The sequence below is a fragment of the Ischnura elegans genome, chromosome 1 (assembly GCF_921293095.1).
Source record: "Ischnura elegans chromosome 1, ioIscEleg1.1, whole genome shotgun sequence".
Classification (NCBI taxonomy): domain Eukaryota; kingdom Metazoa; phylum Arthropoda; class Insecta; order Odonata; family Coenagrionidae; genus Ischnura; species Ischnura elegans.
Window position 1 is genome coordinate 3,554,947 of NC_060246.1, and position 17,058 is coordinate 3,572,004.

At 39.7% G+C, this 17,058-nt stretch overlaps 1 protein-coding gene across 1 annotated transcript in view; it reads right to left on the reverse strand.

Moving 5' to 3' along the window:
- LOC124154243 (serine-rich adhesin for platelets-like) overlaps positions 1-17,058 on the reverse strand; it is an 86,413-nt gene that overhangs the window by 48,757 nt on the left and 20,598 nt on the right. The window contains exons 4-5 of the mRNA XM_046527844.1: positions 5,441-5,936; positions 3,335-3,537 (exon numbers count right to left, since the gene is read on the reverse strand). Of these exons, the coding sequence (XP_046383800.1) occupies positions 3,335-3,537; positions 5,441-5,936 (699 nt within the window). The remainder of the gene's footprint in view (positions 1-3,334; positions 3,538-5,440; positions 5,937-17,058) is intronic.

Consider the following 17,058-nt stretch of genomic DNA (forward strand, 5'->3'; position numbering starts at 1 on the left):
ATCTTGCGTGTTATTATTTGATATATCGATCGATATAACAATCGATATGGCTTTAATCCAGTAGGGAATGTGTACGGCTGTTGCCGTAATTTAAGGTTAATATAATTTTGTCCAATATTTATGATGTTTAAAAACAACCCGTTGACATACTTAGGGTTGTTGTTATATTCTCCGAGTATGCTGAGACAAAAAAGAAATGACTTAGCTTTACTTGTCCTCTTTCTATAATACATATAGGATAAATCACGGGAGAAAGACGCCGTATTCATGTATAATTGTCTTCGGGAAATCTATGAAACATTGTGATTTTTATTCACATGGTATTGTTTTTCAATGTAGCACCCATTTTCTTTATTTTAAAGATTAAAAGAGTTCAGGAAGGCGATCCCACAAGAACTACCGATAGTAATTGTTGTTATGACGACTTTTCCACAGATTGCAGTTACCCCGACTGCTATTTTTTACTTTCCTCGTTAGCACGTTTTCCTGGTTAGTACGTTCATTTTTTGTGGTCCCTTCAGAAACGTACTAAACAAGTTCTACTGTAATTGTGATTTCCTTTAAAGGATTCAAACAGGAATTTGGCTGATTAATGGAACATTTTAATTTTATGGAAACAATTTGGGCATATAGTTGATTCAACTAACATCTCTCTCAAATATCCTAAGGGGACACACCACCTCGCAAAAAAATTATTTCATGCCATCTCGGCATTTACACTGCTACGATGGATTTCTGTCTGATGTATATATTCTTATCTACCAAACACCATTTCAGCGGCATGCCCATCTGATACTCAGCCTCATCCAACTTCTTATTTTCAACAGGTAGCTCGCTTTACCCCCACTCCTGCTGTCAAATGCTAGCGGACAATCTGAGGCGTTTTGCAAAATACACGCGCTTATCCACCGGATTTTCTTCAATTCTTTTCTGTCCATCTTTGCAAGTTCTCACGAGATAAGAAGATGAATTCGAATTGCTATCAGGGAGAAACCAAATATCATGAGAAAATATCCCTTCGTCTGTGACTGTAACAATAGAGATTTATAGCACAACTCATAAATAGTAACTTGAAATATGTTTTCCGAAAAAAATACCGCATCAACTTCAGAGAAGCTCAGCTGCGAGGATATCAAGTTTCGCCAAAATTCTAAGTCTCCTTCGTATTTCTTCGTCTTTCCAACATTTATTTTCTTGCGTAAAATGCTTAAATAAAGTCAGAAATTCGTCGTGTTTGGTCTTATTCTTTTTCAAATTACACGCACATTACTAATATTTAAATTCAATTAAGGTGTAATATCAATTGCCGAAAGTCATTGTGAGACACCTTTTGGGCTAGTTTATGACTCATGCAGCAGTTGACCTCCAGAAATGGGGAACTTCGAAGCAGGTAAGCAGTAAGACACGCTTTTATTATTCTCGTGTAACTTGATATTTTTTCGAAGCTTAGGTCTTTGTAATACAATCCCTGCCTGAGCTGGGACTTTTTTTTATTTCCGAGAAGAGGAAATCGTAAGAGAGGGTGAGGCGAATGCTGAATGGAAGGGGATAGCGGATCGTGGGAAATGTGCCAATGTTGCAATCCCACGGCACTGGATAGATGCTGGAAAACGGTCAATGGGGAAGAAAGAGGGAAGGGTGAAACACGATTCCATTATTTTCCTCTAACTTGATATTTTCTTTTGAAGCTTCTGCTTTATGATCTTCGTAATACAAACCCTGCCCGAGCTTGGACCTTTTCACCTTTTGTTTGATTTCGTAGAGGAGGAAAGTGTCGGAGGCCGAGGGCTGATGGATGGAGGGGATAGCGGATTTTGGGAATTGTGCAACGTAGTTACTATCCCACCGCACTGAGGTTCTCCTGATGGGGGACACCGGGGATTTTCGGATTTTTTCACCCGATCAATTTCGGTTCCCCACGTCTAACTCTTTTCACCGCTCTAACCCGCGAATTTGATCTAGTTCGTCAACTTGCCTAAAACTGCGCTGCGTGCACTAGAGGACTAGAGTTCTCTACATTTTTCTGAGTCAATTACCAAATACGTGCGTGTGACAGTGTATGACGCGAAATTCAAAGTATTCGAGGTATTTGAGACGGTACCTTTAGCATAACTATTCGAGACCTCGAATATCGAATACTTTCTAGTATTCGAGGTATTCGAGTATTCGCGGACACTATTCGCACATCTTTAGTATTTATCTTTGCCACTCAGTCCCTCCTATGTGATCCCCTGACCTGTTGGCATCATGAAACTAGATTTAGAAATTTTAGGCAACTTGCTTCATGCTATTTGGGTGTACCTGCAGGTTCAGTGTTTTCTGAGAAATTTTTTTCAGAGACTGGTGCAATGGTTTCTGATAGAAGAACCCTCTTAACCGCTGAGCATGTTCAGAAGCTCATATTTCTTAAAAGGAATTTCAAGTATATACGAATGCAAGAGGGCTTAGAGTCAGAAATTTAATCCCAGTGATTAATTGTAAGAGTTGCAAAATAAGAGAGTTATCACAATGTCATTTCTTTCATTAATTGCTCTTATATTACACTTAAGATTACTGAGCTTAGTTCACGAGAAAGAAAGCACATATTAAATTTTTTGGGGAAAATAAGTAAGATATCGGCAAATAAAACTATCGGTATGGCCGCTGGTATCGAGGTATCGGTTTGGTATTGGAAAAAATGGTATTGGTCCAAGTCTAGTTATTATATTTTTTTATTATATCCATGGTGTAATAAAATTTCTGAGACGTTTCCTTGACAAGGCATCCCTGACATTTAGCATTTTCCTGCATCTGGTGACCCATTTTCCATGACTTCCCTAACATGTGGCCACCCTGCATGCATATTTCACAATTAAATAACTATGAGTCTCTTGCACCAAAAGATTGGTAAAAAATCCATCAGAATTTAAAAGGACAGTTCCCACTTCTCAATGGAGTTTTCTAACTTGAAGTAAACTGCATACTAAACACATTTCTGCAAAATTATTCCTAGGAGTGATTGATAATAACATAAGAAATAGTACATCATATACATACATTCAGTTAGTAATGCAAAATTTGGCTAATTATAAAACACACACATTATTCCCACCATTTACAAACACTAACGTGCAAGCTATGGCAAAAAAAAACCATTTCCTAGGATTCAGGTTGTTGATTTGTGGAGGGGGTATTATCCTGCTCATTAAGAGCCTTGAACACTGGACTGACCTCAGTCAAAGCCTGTAACCTCTCTCGCTCACATTCAATCCATCAAGAGCTCCTAAAAGGCTGTAAGGAACAAAATGAGAGGAGAGGTGTGTGAGGGGGATGAGCAAGTGTGGATTGGACTCACCTCCGGGTTCAGCTGCTGCTGCTGCTGTGATGACATCGGTCCCCTTCCCATCTTCCTCCTCTTCTCCGCTCTCCTCGCCTGCCTCTCGACGTGCGTCATCGCTCTCGGCGATTCTCTTGCCACATCTTCGTTCTCACCGCCAATGAGCGGGGAACACACGGGGGAATGAACAAGGTTTTGCTGCTGCTGCTTCTGTTGCTTCTCTGAGGGTTGACAGAAAATGAGAATGAAAGTTATCTTGATCTAACAACATTCAAATTGTAACTGACAATAATCATTACAAATGAAAAAATCCCATGCAATAGACTAGATATAACCTCTGCAAGTAAAGGAAAAAAAAAACATTGAATACAAATTGCAATACCAATCAGCCATAATTTTCAAAATAAAAACTACAAAAAAATCAAAATATGTATAGAAAGATAGAGATAGAGAGTAAACAATGACAGATATTGAATTTAAAGATGTAGAAAGTGAACTTATTCAGTATATTGCCAATTGTCATATAATGTCCTTCAATGGAAAGGAAGATACCTTGAAAAGCAAATGGTTCTATGGGATAGCATGAAAATACACTCCTTGCCTATGCACGGTAGACTACGTACAGAGCCACCAATACTGATTATGCCAACAAATATTTGAAATTTCAAATATTTATACTGTTACAAAAAACAAAAACTTATAATCAGCTGAATCTTAAAAAAAGAGGGTAAATGATTATATCACAACATAGATATCGCATCAGTGTGAAAGAATAGGGTGGTTTCCTATTATTTTTTTATTACCTATATCGGAAGATTATTACTCTTGGAGTACGTATTTCACGCTTTTAGATTTTTAAATGAGGATATCTACTTTTCGCGATTAAATGAAAAGTGAAAATTTTCAAGCGCGCGAAAACGCGACGGGTAAGGAAATCTCTCCGTGTGACGTATTTCTGGTTCCCCCTCCCGTCTTGTGAGGTGACCTTGATCGAGGCTCTGAGCGCTGATAGGACGCAGGATGCTAGAGGGTAGCTGAGTACCTTGCTGGCTGGTAGCGCTTGGCTTAAAAAAGGTTTATTAATACCTTATCAAACGAAGAAAACTTTCCGACCTTAGCCAGTTTTAATAGGTGATTATTAAGACATGTTTCCCTGAGCTCTGCGCCTCATGCATGCATTGGTAATCTCAGACGATGTATAACTCCTATCTTCTCCTATAGAAGCTAGGTCCCTGTGACGTCACGTGGAGTGGAATCGCATGGGCGCCAATCTGGCCCTTTTCAAATGAGGATAAAAATGGACCATGGCCATTCGTCTAAACCGGTATTTCTAAAACGAAATAATTTGTATATTATGAATACAGTAATGGTGGGAAACAAATCACAATCAATGCCTTTCGGTTTCTTTGATGAAGGAAACTACCCTATTGGCATCAAAAAAGCATCAATTAAAGGCTGCAGCAAACTAACCAAAGAATTACGTGCATCTACGATAAATGTTTATTTAAAATCCAACTGATAACTTATTCAATAGTGCCTTGGAGACTTCACCATTTTGATATGGAATTTTTCATTAAAAACCTCCTTAAAATTCAACTACCTTGCTATCAAAAAAGAAAGACTATGGCATAACGTGGAATAACATTATTCAGTGACATACTTGCTCCAAGGCAGAGGGATTTCCCATCAAAGCATCAAGGCAAAGAAAGGCCAGCATAAAAGTATGCTGAGCAAAAAGTTGATTGAGCACATAGAAATAGGTAGGCTTGGATTGCATTGCAATGAAAAATAAAAGTTGAAAAGACAGATATAAAATTAAAATTTCTAATATACTGCGGTTCAGGTCTGGTAGAAAGATAAATTAAAATGAACAAATTAATGTGCCAATATAAGAACCACTCTGATAAATTGGAACGTACAAATGGAAATGGAAATTCGTGAGCCAAGTTACAAGAGGTTCTGTTTCCTGTTCATGCAAGTCAGATGGTTACAAAATGCATTCATGCATCTACACATTAACTTGATGATGCTAACATGCAGAGTAGTAAGACTAAGGTCAGAGGGCATGAACTACTTTCTAAGCTTTAGCTCCATTTTTCATTCTGCATGCCTGGTGATGCTTACCTAGAGCCAGAGCGTGTGAGATGAGCGTCCCCAAAATGGTGGCAGGATCCAGGGGGAGTTGTGAGATGGCATTGCACGAGGACGAGGGGGCGAGGGATGCGAGGAGGGGGAGTTGCGAGAGGGTGGAGGGGGCAGAGGGGAGCTCTGAGATGAGAGGAGCTGACGGGGGCGAGGGCGGGGTCGAGGGGAGGGTAGAAGAGGGGGGAGGGGAAGGGGCTGGGTCGGGGGCCAGGGTCTGCGAAGTGGCTGGCATCAGAGGGGCAGGGTGGGGCATGGCCTGAAATACTTTCACCGGAGAGATGGGAGCTGGGAAAGCTGGGCTCACTGACTGAGAAGGAGGCGCCACGGGCAGTATGGCTGCCATGGGGGCGGCAGGTGGGACGGGGACTGGGGGAACGGCACCCTGCACGGCAGGAGGAGGAACCACAGGGGTGGGAGGAGTGGGGAAGGGAACCATGGGCTGCTCCGAGGGCACCACTTGCAAGAAGTTGCCAACCTGAAATAAAAAAAAAACGCAGCCACATCATTTTTGGGTCACAGGTCACAAGCTTTGATTAAATTCAGCATGTCAATACCTGAATGTATTCTCTACTTAGAATCATCAGGTCCAGCAGTACAAAAATTATTCCAGGAGAAAATCATTTGGAGTAGTGCATGAGCCACTAAAAATTTGAGGAATCAAGCGAGATGGAGTGGAATTGATTCATAATGAAACAATGACTTGCAATTTTCCACAATAACAAATTTACTTCGACTCGAGTTTCGATGTTACTACAGCATTTTCAAGGTACAACTGAGAGAGGAGAAATGGGGTGGAAAGTGCTCAAGGAGGTGGCTGGAATGGGTAGAAGTGGAAAGCGTGGGGGGGGAGGGAGGGGAGAGTGATAAAACCGGATGAGGTAAAAAGGTTGGAAATTAAAGTGTTTTTTCAGGGTTAACAAAATTTGGGCATAGAGGCGAAAGCATTTGAATACACGTGGCAGTCTTCTTATCTTCGGGTGTTGTTTCCGAGGGCCATCAGTGAATGGTGTGGAAGGGGGAAGACGTCTTCTGTGCCCGTAGGCTGCCGTACGGAGTAGTACAAACACATCATTGAGAGCGGCCACAATCCAAACTTCACAACTAAAGTTCTCCATAAACACACCAAAGGGAAGAAATTAGACGCCTTGGAACAACTAGAGATCCACCAACGCAAAAATTCCCATGTTTCCCTTCTCAACGACCACCTATACCTTTCAAAATCGCCCTTGCTTTCCATTGAGTTCCAATAGTGCGTTTCCCAGAAGTGTTTACAATCCCTTCTCCCCCCCCCCCCTCCTGTCGCCCACTCGATGACCCCCCGCTCCCCACCCTCAGAAGAACGCGTCCTCGAGGTCCCTACTAATCCGTACGGCAGCCTACGGGCACAGAAGACGTCTTCCCCTTTCCGATGGCCCTCAGAAACAACACCCGAAGATAAGAAGACTGCCACGTGTATTCAAATGCTTTCGCCTCTATGCCCAAATTTTGTTAACCCTGAAAAACCCCTTTAATTTCCAACCTTTTTACCTCATCCGGTTTTTCCACTCTCCCCTCCCTCCCCCCCCCACGCTTTCCACTTATACCCATTCCAGCCACCTCCTTGAGGACTTTCCATCCCATTTCTCCTCTCTCAGTTGTACCTTGAAAATGATGTAGTAACATCGAAACTTGAGTCGAAGTAAATTTATTATTGTGGAAAATTGCAAGTCATTGTTTCATTACCACTAAAAATTGATTCTGGCACATAACCAATGACTCACAAAACTGTAAAGGAATGAGCTTAAGGATCGTTCAGTGATGCAATCAATATAAAATGATTCAAGCACACCCCCTCTGGAGTTGAATATGGATCCTTGAATTTGGGTGGAGGGCTTCAATCGCTTCTCGCATTGATTCCCTATTAACAATACAGAAAAGATATTTCAGAAAACCAACGCCTTGACTTTTCCTGAAAATGGAACTGTACTCACTTTCTTTGGCACACTTTAGTGTGCTCTCTCTTTTAGTACTGCTGATGCATCATTGGTAGATAATTTTGAATTCAATTTCATCTACTGTTATAATATATTGAAAAAATCAAACTGGACTCATTTACCCACTTTATTTAACCACCAATTTTGATAGCATTTAAATAATGAACAGACCCTTATTTTTTTTTCCTTTCCTTGATCTTGATGATGATTTGCCTTCCTTACCACCAACTCCAGAGTGAAAAATCGACAGCCCTATCCCATGAGCAGATAAGTTGATGAGATCGCTAACAATGCTTGCTTTTCCACTCCTCCCCCGCTTCATGCATGACTCACTGTAGTAGCTCCCACACTATTGTGAGCAAATCCTTCCCTCGATGAGTGACTCTCCCTACACAAGTGAATGAACTGCATCTCTAGAACCACCTATGTACCTTGAAAACCTTAAAAAGGAAGAGGTGAATGAATTCTTTCTTTGATACAGAATAAAGAGTGATGGGAGAAGCAGGTACATGACAGTGGAGATATCTTCTTCACATTTCATGATTGCATCACCAGTGGTTGGCTAATATTGTGAAACACAAAAGAAGATTCAAGAAGCAGCTTTGCAAAGTTGTACAGATCTAAGTAAAAACAAGTGTACATGAATTGAAGACCCTTACATAGTGACTGATATGGAAACTACCCCCATTAACCAATAACAGCTGAGTTATCATCAGTGAAATTATAATAACTTCAACAGATTTCTATTTTCTACAACTATGAATGACGTGACGTGGAGCGTAAAAGCCATGATAGTGTAAGATAAATTACTTACTAATAAAAAATATTCAGTGGAAAAACAAAGTTTAATTTTTCATTCAAAATACATTGTATATTTTGAACTGGCTCACAAGTTACAAAAAATGAACAGATGATGTCATCAGAAGTTGGGAGAGTTTCACCATTGATTCAGATGCTATGTTAACTACATATCTATGCAGTATGTTAAATGTGCTCCAAGCATATTACACATGGCCCTTCAAAATCAACATCGACCACTACTATTTCAAGTGAGCGCCTGTTCACGGCAATATTTCTGCCAAAAAAAAGACTAGATTAGACTCAGATAGGGTAATAATGTTGAATATTGAATCAAAATCTGGAGAAAGAACAAACAGTGGCTGATGTAATGTGACATATTGGTCAATCATGCATTCTTTAACAAAGTGTTATTAAAACTTTTTTACTTGGCAAATAAAATTATGAAGACGATTTTAAGTTTATTTTACAGAGCTTTCCTCCTAATTTTCATCTTGAGTGAAATTATTTTTATTCATTTCTTGTGGTTTTTCATTTAAATTTGCCATTGATTCAGATAATAAGAGTTCATCCTTGGAACTGAACATTGAGAACCGAGAACCAATGGGGAAGAACCGGACCTGTACCCAGAATAGAAAAAAATTCAGAACCAACTCATCCTTAATAAATATGTATTCGTAATTGCCATTTTCCATCAGAAACACCCGACAATGAAAATAACCAACACAATAAAAAAGTTCTCCCATGTATATGCTTGCTGCAATTACAATTAAGTAATGAAATGCTTGTCGCCATATGACCAAAATGTCTACTACAAAATTTACTGCCATGACAAAGCCCTGAACCCTAGCCCCCGGGGGGAGTCGACAACGCTAACCATTACATCCACTGACCCATCTGTAAGGAGACGAGCTATTTTGGTGGCTTGTTAAAAATACCGCATGAAAATTAATTAATTACAGCCAAAAGAAACCATGGATGGATTCAATGGAACCACTACCAGTTCAGATATGAGTTTGCCATTCTGAATTCGCCATAAAATATACAGCATTGCAAAAGGCGGAGCGAAAAGGTACTTGGTCTCCCCTTGTGAATGTATGATGTTGTCCTGATCTCCATATGATCAAAGAGAAGGTTATATTCACAGGCTAAAATTTTGTTAGGGACCCCATTAGCACTGAGTATTATGGACTCAGGATTAAGTTTTTTGGAACAAAATTCCCATGTCTACAAAAAAATGAAATGATTGATTTTTTTTTATCACATGCCTTTGTGGTTGTGAAATATTGTCCACCATAATCAACCCAGTCCATCTACCCCTCAGGGAACAATCCTGCACTTCAATGATACAACACATTTTGTACTTCAGCTTCTACATACTTCCCCTTTGCTTTTAGAATTGCATTTGTGCCATTAAAATTTACATTCTGATTGTGGAAAAGATTATAGTTAATGATTTTATCTGCCACTTAATAAACCACATCAAAAAGGCCTGCATTACATATATGATTTTTCCTTCCTGCAGGACACAAACATTTCACTGCATATCATCTTTGATATCCATTAAATATGCATTCAATATGATGAAATTGAAAAGGCTGGAGTGGAGCAGGTCGGAGCAACGTCGGAGCGGAGCACTCGGGTGGAGCGGCATGTCGGAGCTCCCCAGAGCGGAACGAATTGCTATAATGCTGCTCCACTCTGGTATTTCGGAGTTTCTATGAGGCTGATTTTGTTGCAGAAATTCTATTGCCACTCGAAAGAGCGTATTTTCCAATAGGCATTTCCTATTATTAATCGCATATAAATACCGTATAAGCGTGTGTAAGAGGCACACCCCTATTTTGAGCATCGAAGCTATGAAGAAAAAATTTTGCGGCATTTTTTTAATACTATCACGCGGTATTGCAGACGTATATTCAATAACTGTGGTGGTAATAGCGGCATAAGAGGGAGTAGAAAGAGTTCCGATCCTCTCTTCGCATATGCCGTTGCTCTACGATGCTTGTCCTATTCACGAACAATTTTGTTTAAATGCTCTCGCAGGGGTATTGCAATAGAATTGCAGCCGTGGAAAATTTTAAGGCAATACAAAACAGGCTCATAGCATGAACCTTCCCAAGAGCTTGGACAACAATCGGGGCAATCTCAGCGCCGTAGGATAATAACCACATCGTAGATTTAATGGAGCCACATTTGGCCCTCCATCAGCCAATGCCTCTGCCGTTTTTTTCCTTTCCGAGACCCCACAGGAAAATAGGAAAACATCAAGTTACAGGGGAACAATGGAAACGTGTTTCATCCCTACCCCGTCTCACCAACTGACCTTGATCGATCTCTCAGTTTATGGAGGCCAAATGCTAGGTGAGTCATCTACTGAGCCCGAAGATATCTCGATAGCTTTCAATAATTGTAAGACACGCACGAGGTTCAAAAAAAGAAAGAGATCTAACGCGATGCATATCTGACAGAATTTAAGTTTTTTTAAGCCCTAATTGTTTGACACAAAGATTTATAGTTACAACAAGGCTACTAATATTCAAAATAGTCCAAACAGTACAATTTCGGAAGAAACAAGCGTAGCATAAGCGCATTCAAACAAGACGAGATGGACTGGAAACTTTAGGCAACGCAAACTGCGTATATCACATTGCTGCGCCTTCGCCCCTTCACTTTGAAGGCAACGACGTCACATGCAAGATTGGACGTGTTCTTCCCGTGCTCCTTCACTCATAGCCTCGTAACTTGAAATACGGAGGGGAGGGAGCGTGCTCCTTCCCCTCCATATTTCGTTGCTTGCTTCGAAGACGGAGGGATCACGCTCCTTCCCTTGGACCTCTCCTTCCGCACTCTTCACTTATAAGCATTTCTGATTTCTTTCATCCACAATTTAGTCCAACAATGAACACACTCGTTCGAATTTTTTAAAGCACAGGTTTTGATACCAATATGATTTTCAGTTGCAATAATCCTCATATTAGCGTCTGAAGATGATTTTTGAAAAATCAGGTCCTCAGCGTAATGGAAATTACTCGGCAAGACAGATATTGACTATTAACCAGGTATATCCTTCAAAACTACGCATTTCTCTACGTTTGATAAGCGATTACTAAATGCAGTATAAATGCCGCGGGATGCCCACTCGTAGCAGTAAATTTAGCGCGCCCTCCAGAGCGAAAAACCCTGCGCGATCTTCCATGTTCACCTCTGGGGTACCGACGTGACGGCACGATGCTTACAAGAAAAGCAAACAGGAGCATTTTAAAAATACATCACTAAGGGAGAAACTCCCCTGCCTGCCGCTTGTTTTTGTCCTAGGGTTTCAGGTGACTGCTTCACACTGGAAACCAAGGCCACTCAGTTCCCCTTAGACTTGCGACTGGTTAAGGGGAGGGGGGGGAAGATAAGAAGTTTGTGTAAGAGGCGCACCCTCATTTTCGGCTGCAATTTCTGGGAAAAAAGGTGCGCCTCTTACACGTACGGTATAATGGATGATTACTTGCATGTAATTGTAATGCGAGATTTAATTGCAATTCACCTAATGTTTACATGCTTATCGCGTTTTTACATTTATATTCAGAATATGTCATTAAATAAAGAAATGTCAGATTCTTAGCATAATAATAACCCTCTTAAAGTGTATCGAATTTCGTCAATATGTCCATAACCATTTCAACGATAATGGCGATTTAATTTTTAGATTAAAAAATGAATGATGCATTACTGTCCGTTGTGTTTCAAATTTAAAATATACATTTCAAAGTGTTTCATACAGTTCAACATTTAAAATTTCTTCACGGCAATTCGCCAAATATGACTTACATCTTTCAAAGTGTATAATGTGGATTTTTTCCCACCCGTAACAATTATTCACTATGGAAGGAAAGTTAAACAAGGTTTCACTTAAAGACTTCGTGCTGAGAAAAATTATAGAAATACCAACTTTAAAAATAGGTGGTGCTCAGTAGGACCTCTGATTACAAAGCATGTAATTCGGAAAAAAGTTATTGGCCTCAGGGTAGAATATATTTTTTTATTGAAGTATGTATTGTATAATTCCATGAAAATTATTCCTTGCACCCAATGAATGGGCCAGGCCCCTATCCTTAGCATTTTAAATTTACACTATGGCATCGTTTGAAAAACACGCAATTCCAACCAATTATCGTGATTAGTACTTACTATCGGCACAAAAAAGGCAGAACTGAAAGATATGCTGAAATTTCGCGGGCAATGGCCAATTTCCCGTTAATGCACACTGCTATAATGGCGATTTTTGTCTTTGTGGTTAAAGTAAGAGGAACAATATCAACATTTCCTTACAAGAAAATTTTGGAAATATTTTTTCTACGTAGCAAAGGTAACTTCATTATTCATGAACTATTCTACATCTCGAAAATTGAAATCTACCTTTCGGCCCTTTAAAAAATCAAAGAATGGGTAAAATTTAATTTTAAAGAGCTACATATATGAGCGTTTATATATGACTGTCATATTAGGGTACAAGAATTCGAGATAAATGGACGGTTCAAAGACCTAACATGGAGTAAATATTCCAAATTTTTGTATTCTGTACCTGTTTCTCCCTATACTCCCACCATTTTTTACGAAAACACAGCGGAGGTGAGCTCTGATTTCATATGTGCAAATGATTCCGTTAAGAGAGTCATTCTACTACTGCAGATTTCGCAACTAAGATATGATACGATTTTTCTATGAAAGTTTCCAGTTAACCATACTCCTCAATCATGACTCTACCTATCCTATCCATTTAATCGATACTTAGATGTCACATGTTCATGCATGTAACGCAAAAGTGCATTGTTTTGGTGTCAGTCAGTGACAATTGACGTACATTTTGTTCCGCTCACAGAAATCGAAGGATGCGGGAGATAAATCGTTTCATATCCAAATCAAGTCCATCCAAATGATGAAGGATTGGAAATAAAACATTCCCCAATATTCACAGCTTTTGTTCCCAAGCGCTGTCACTGACTGGCATTTTAGCTTTTCGTAGCGCTCAAATTTGAATTCCCTCAAGTTTGAAATTTCGAAGCGTGTGCTTCACTGCTCCTGACTGGCACACCAAATGCCTGGAATTATCTTTAAATGTCGGTATTATTCTCCTTGCTAAATGTTTTGTTTACATAGTGGAGCATTGTATTTTGTTTGTTAATTGTTGACTTCGACTTCATTGTCGTCGGATGGCACGTAGGGTTAGAACGTCGCGTCATTACGTTTGTTGTGAAAAGGGGACATGAGTGGAATGATTGCTTATATCTGCGATCGTAACTCGTGGCATACGTCAGGATTGGTCAAGATGGCAAAGACCGCAGCAGAGATGAGTGTCAGCAACAGAATAATGAGAAATTCACAGGGCTCACTGGAGTCATTAAAAGGTTTTTAATAATTACTGACGAATTATGGTAAAAAACGGATCCCTCGAAAAATATCTTATGCTCTGGCATATCATAAAATTGATCAAGATAAGTACAGTGGAAACCCCTTATAACGACAGCTGTTGGGAACAGAGAAATCTGTCGCTATAGTGAGTTGTCGTTGTTACCGAATGCAATTACATCGTCACAAAAAAATCACTCATCAGGCGTCACCACGGCTGTTTCTGCCGAGAGGCGAAAATTGTAGCATGATAGCCGTTTTAAATCATTATTTTGAACATTTAATTCACTAATGATCATATTCACTTGCAATCTATGATCAAATCATATGTAAATATGCAGGATGCTATATGCAGAGGCATTAAGAAGTCGATTTTAAAAGTCCCAGCTTCAGACTCACTCGTACTGAGGTGTGCATTATGAGCTGTTATTATCCTTATTTCTTGGATGCTCCAAATATGCATGTCATAACTACCAGTTATGGCTATGCATCAGACTACTAAATGCTAAAACTTCGGAATCTGTTCAAAAATTCATACCTTCTATCTTTCCGAGTAGTAATGAAAATGATGGGTGGCTGCTGCTGATGGGTGACGAAAGGAGCGTGATATAATTTTAGGGTTCCACATGAGCATTGCAATTCTATCTTTTTCAGATTAACGGCGGAATGAAGGTGGAAGTAATCTTCTTATGCTTCAAGTCTGCCTGTATGAATGGTTTAATATCGTGTTTCAAAACAGCCGACTCAAATGCTATCGGAATCATGAAACCGAACAGCATTACGGCATCTAAAAGCATATTAGTCATATCAATAATCTTCGGTGGAAAGGGTGAAAAACTGTTTCAAATAAATAGAAGGACAAATGATAAATGAAGTCCACTCTTTGTCTGTCTGTTAGCAATATTTATGTTTCGTAGAGATTCACGCAATCAGATGCAATATCAGCAGACGTAGATACCTCTAGCGGCAGTAGCGCACACTTTTTGATAGGAATGCTGACTGGAACTAAAGAACGCTCGTAGTGTTAGGCGGCAATAACACAATTTTAACGTTTCTTAGTTCTATTGGTGGATGGGCTGGGCAATTGTCAATGAATAATAGTACTTTTTTATTCCTTCCACCAATCCTGGCATCAAACGCTCGTAACCACTGCGTGAAGATAGCAGCCGTCATCCAAGCATTTTTATTTGCTTCGTAAGTGCAAGGGAGAGTTTTAACTCCCTTAAAACATCGGGGATGGGCGGATTTCCCCACCACGAACGGTTTTAACTCATCTGAACCATCCATATTGGCGCATAAAAGAACAGTTACGCGGTCTTTACTTTTCTTCCCTCCTTTGCAGGGGTCCGTTCGAGTGGCGAGAGTTTTGTCCGGGAGAAGGTTAAAATATATGCCCGTCTCATCCGCGTTGTAAATATCGCAGGGGCTGTAATTGTCCAAATAGTCTTTAAGGACCGGAGCCGAGCCTTCCACAGCATTAACGTCAACACTTGATGATTCACCGAATGATAACGAATTTGTTCTTTTTTCTTTATAATAGTGAACAATGTCGATGTATTAATTCCAAATCGCCTCGCTATTTCACTCTTTGAACACTCTCCACTTTCACAATCTGCAATAATTCTCATTTTGGTTTTTAAATCCAAGGACTTGCGTTTACCAGCCATGGTGCTAGCAGACGGGCGGAATAATTTTTAACCTCACTGCGGAGGCGCGGGAGGGAGATGACAAAAGAGCAATGAAATGTGTACTCGAGAAATTTATTAAGGAAAGAAGAATAGGAGAATACGGAACATATCGACGTTGGCGGAAAAAATGCCGTTTTAAAAGCATTGAATTCCAGAGATGTGGCACGTGGTCAAAAAGTCAACCTGTCGTAATTACGAATGGCGCAAGAGAGGAATCGAGCTATTATCGCTAATACGAATTTATTTTACATTTAAATCGTAGGGTTTAAAATGGTTCCTTGGGTAGCTGTCGCTAATTCGAGCTTGTCGCTATATCCCGTACTCGTTGTAAGGGGCTTCCACTGTACGATATTGACTCTGCATTAAAATATCTACTTGGAGAGGCAATGGTAGCAAAACACTGCATGGAAGAGTTAATAATTTACTCAGATGGCTCTTCAAGCCTATTTAAAATTAAATATACCCTGTTTAACGTAACATATCTGTCCTAAATATTCGGAATTTCCATGCAATGGAATTTTTTTTAATAATATCATAGCAAGTATGCTGTTGACGCAGTTGGGAGCATAGCCTGGGTAGCTTCCAAGCCGGGTAATGCTGTATGTATTGTGTGCCACTAGCCTTGTGCAAGCGTGCATTAAAAACAGCAAGAGAATAACATTTGCAGAGATTACTGTAGACAAAATTTCTGGCTTCTAACATTATTCCGGACCAACATTGGCACAGCATTAAACCCATATGGGGCACTCTCTCTGTTCACTACGTGGAGGTAGTAGGTAGAAATGTAATTAAAGTGCCTACTTTGACTGTAGATCACAGTGGTAGGCGTACTCACCACTTTAAGTGAACCTTTCGGCTTGAAATAGAAGTAAAATTACTGCTAATGGATAAGAGGTGTTTATGTTTGATTATTATGAATTTTGTGAGCAATACATTTACATTTTTTAATGTTGATCCCATGGAAAATAAAAGTTTACAAGCATAAAATCACATGTACCAGTCTGTGACAATTTCCGTCAGTTAGTAATACAGTGGAACTTGGTTAGTACGTTTCTGAAGGGACCACGAAAAATGAACGTACTAACCAGGAAAACGTACTAACGAGGAAAGTAAATAATAGCAGTCCGGGTTATTGCAATCTGTGGAAAAGTCGTCATAATTACAATTACTATCGGTAGTTCTCGTAGGATCGCCTTCCTGAACTCTTTTCACATTTAAAATCAAGAAAATGAGCGCTACCATGAAAAACAAACCCTTTTCTGAATAAAAATCGCAATTTTTCATGGACATCCCGGAGACGATTTCATGATTACGGCGTCTATCTCCCGTGATTTATCATATATATATTTACAGAACGAGGACGAGTGAAGCTCAGACAAGTCATTTTTCTTTCTCACAGCGTACTCGGAGAATATAACAACAACCCGGAGTAAGTCAACTGGTTTTTTAAACATCATAAAAATTGGGCAAAATTATATTGACTTTCAAATTACGGCAACAGCCGTAGACATTTGCAGGGCTTTGGCACAAGGCGGGCGAACTGTTGACAGCGTGCGACACAACAGTCTGACGGGCGTTTTCTTGAACTAACGCTATCGTTTCGTAAGATTATTTTTGATTAATAAATATTATTGCGTAAAAAATTATTTCATAACTTGTGTAATGTCACTCAGTTGGTATCTTTAATAATAAATAGGAAATATGAAATATGTGTGCTTCCTCTGTCTCACCCATTGAC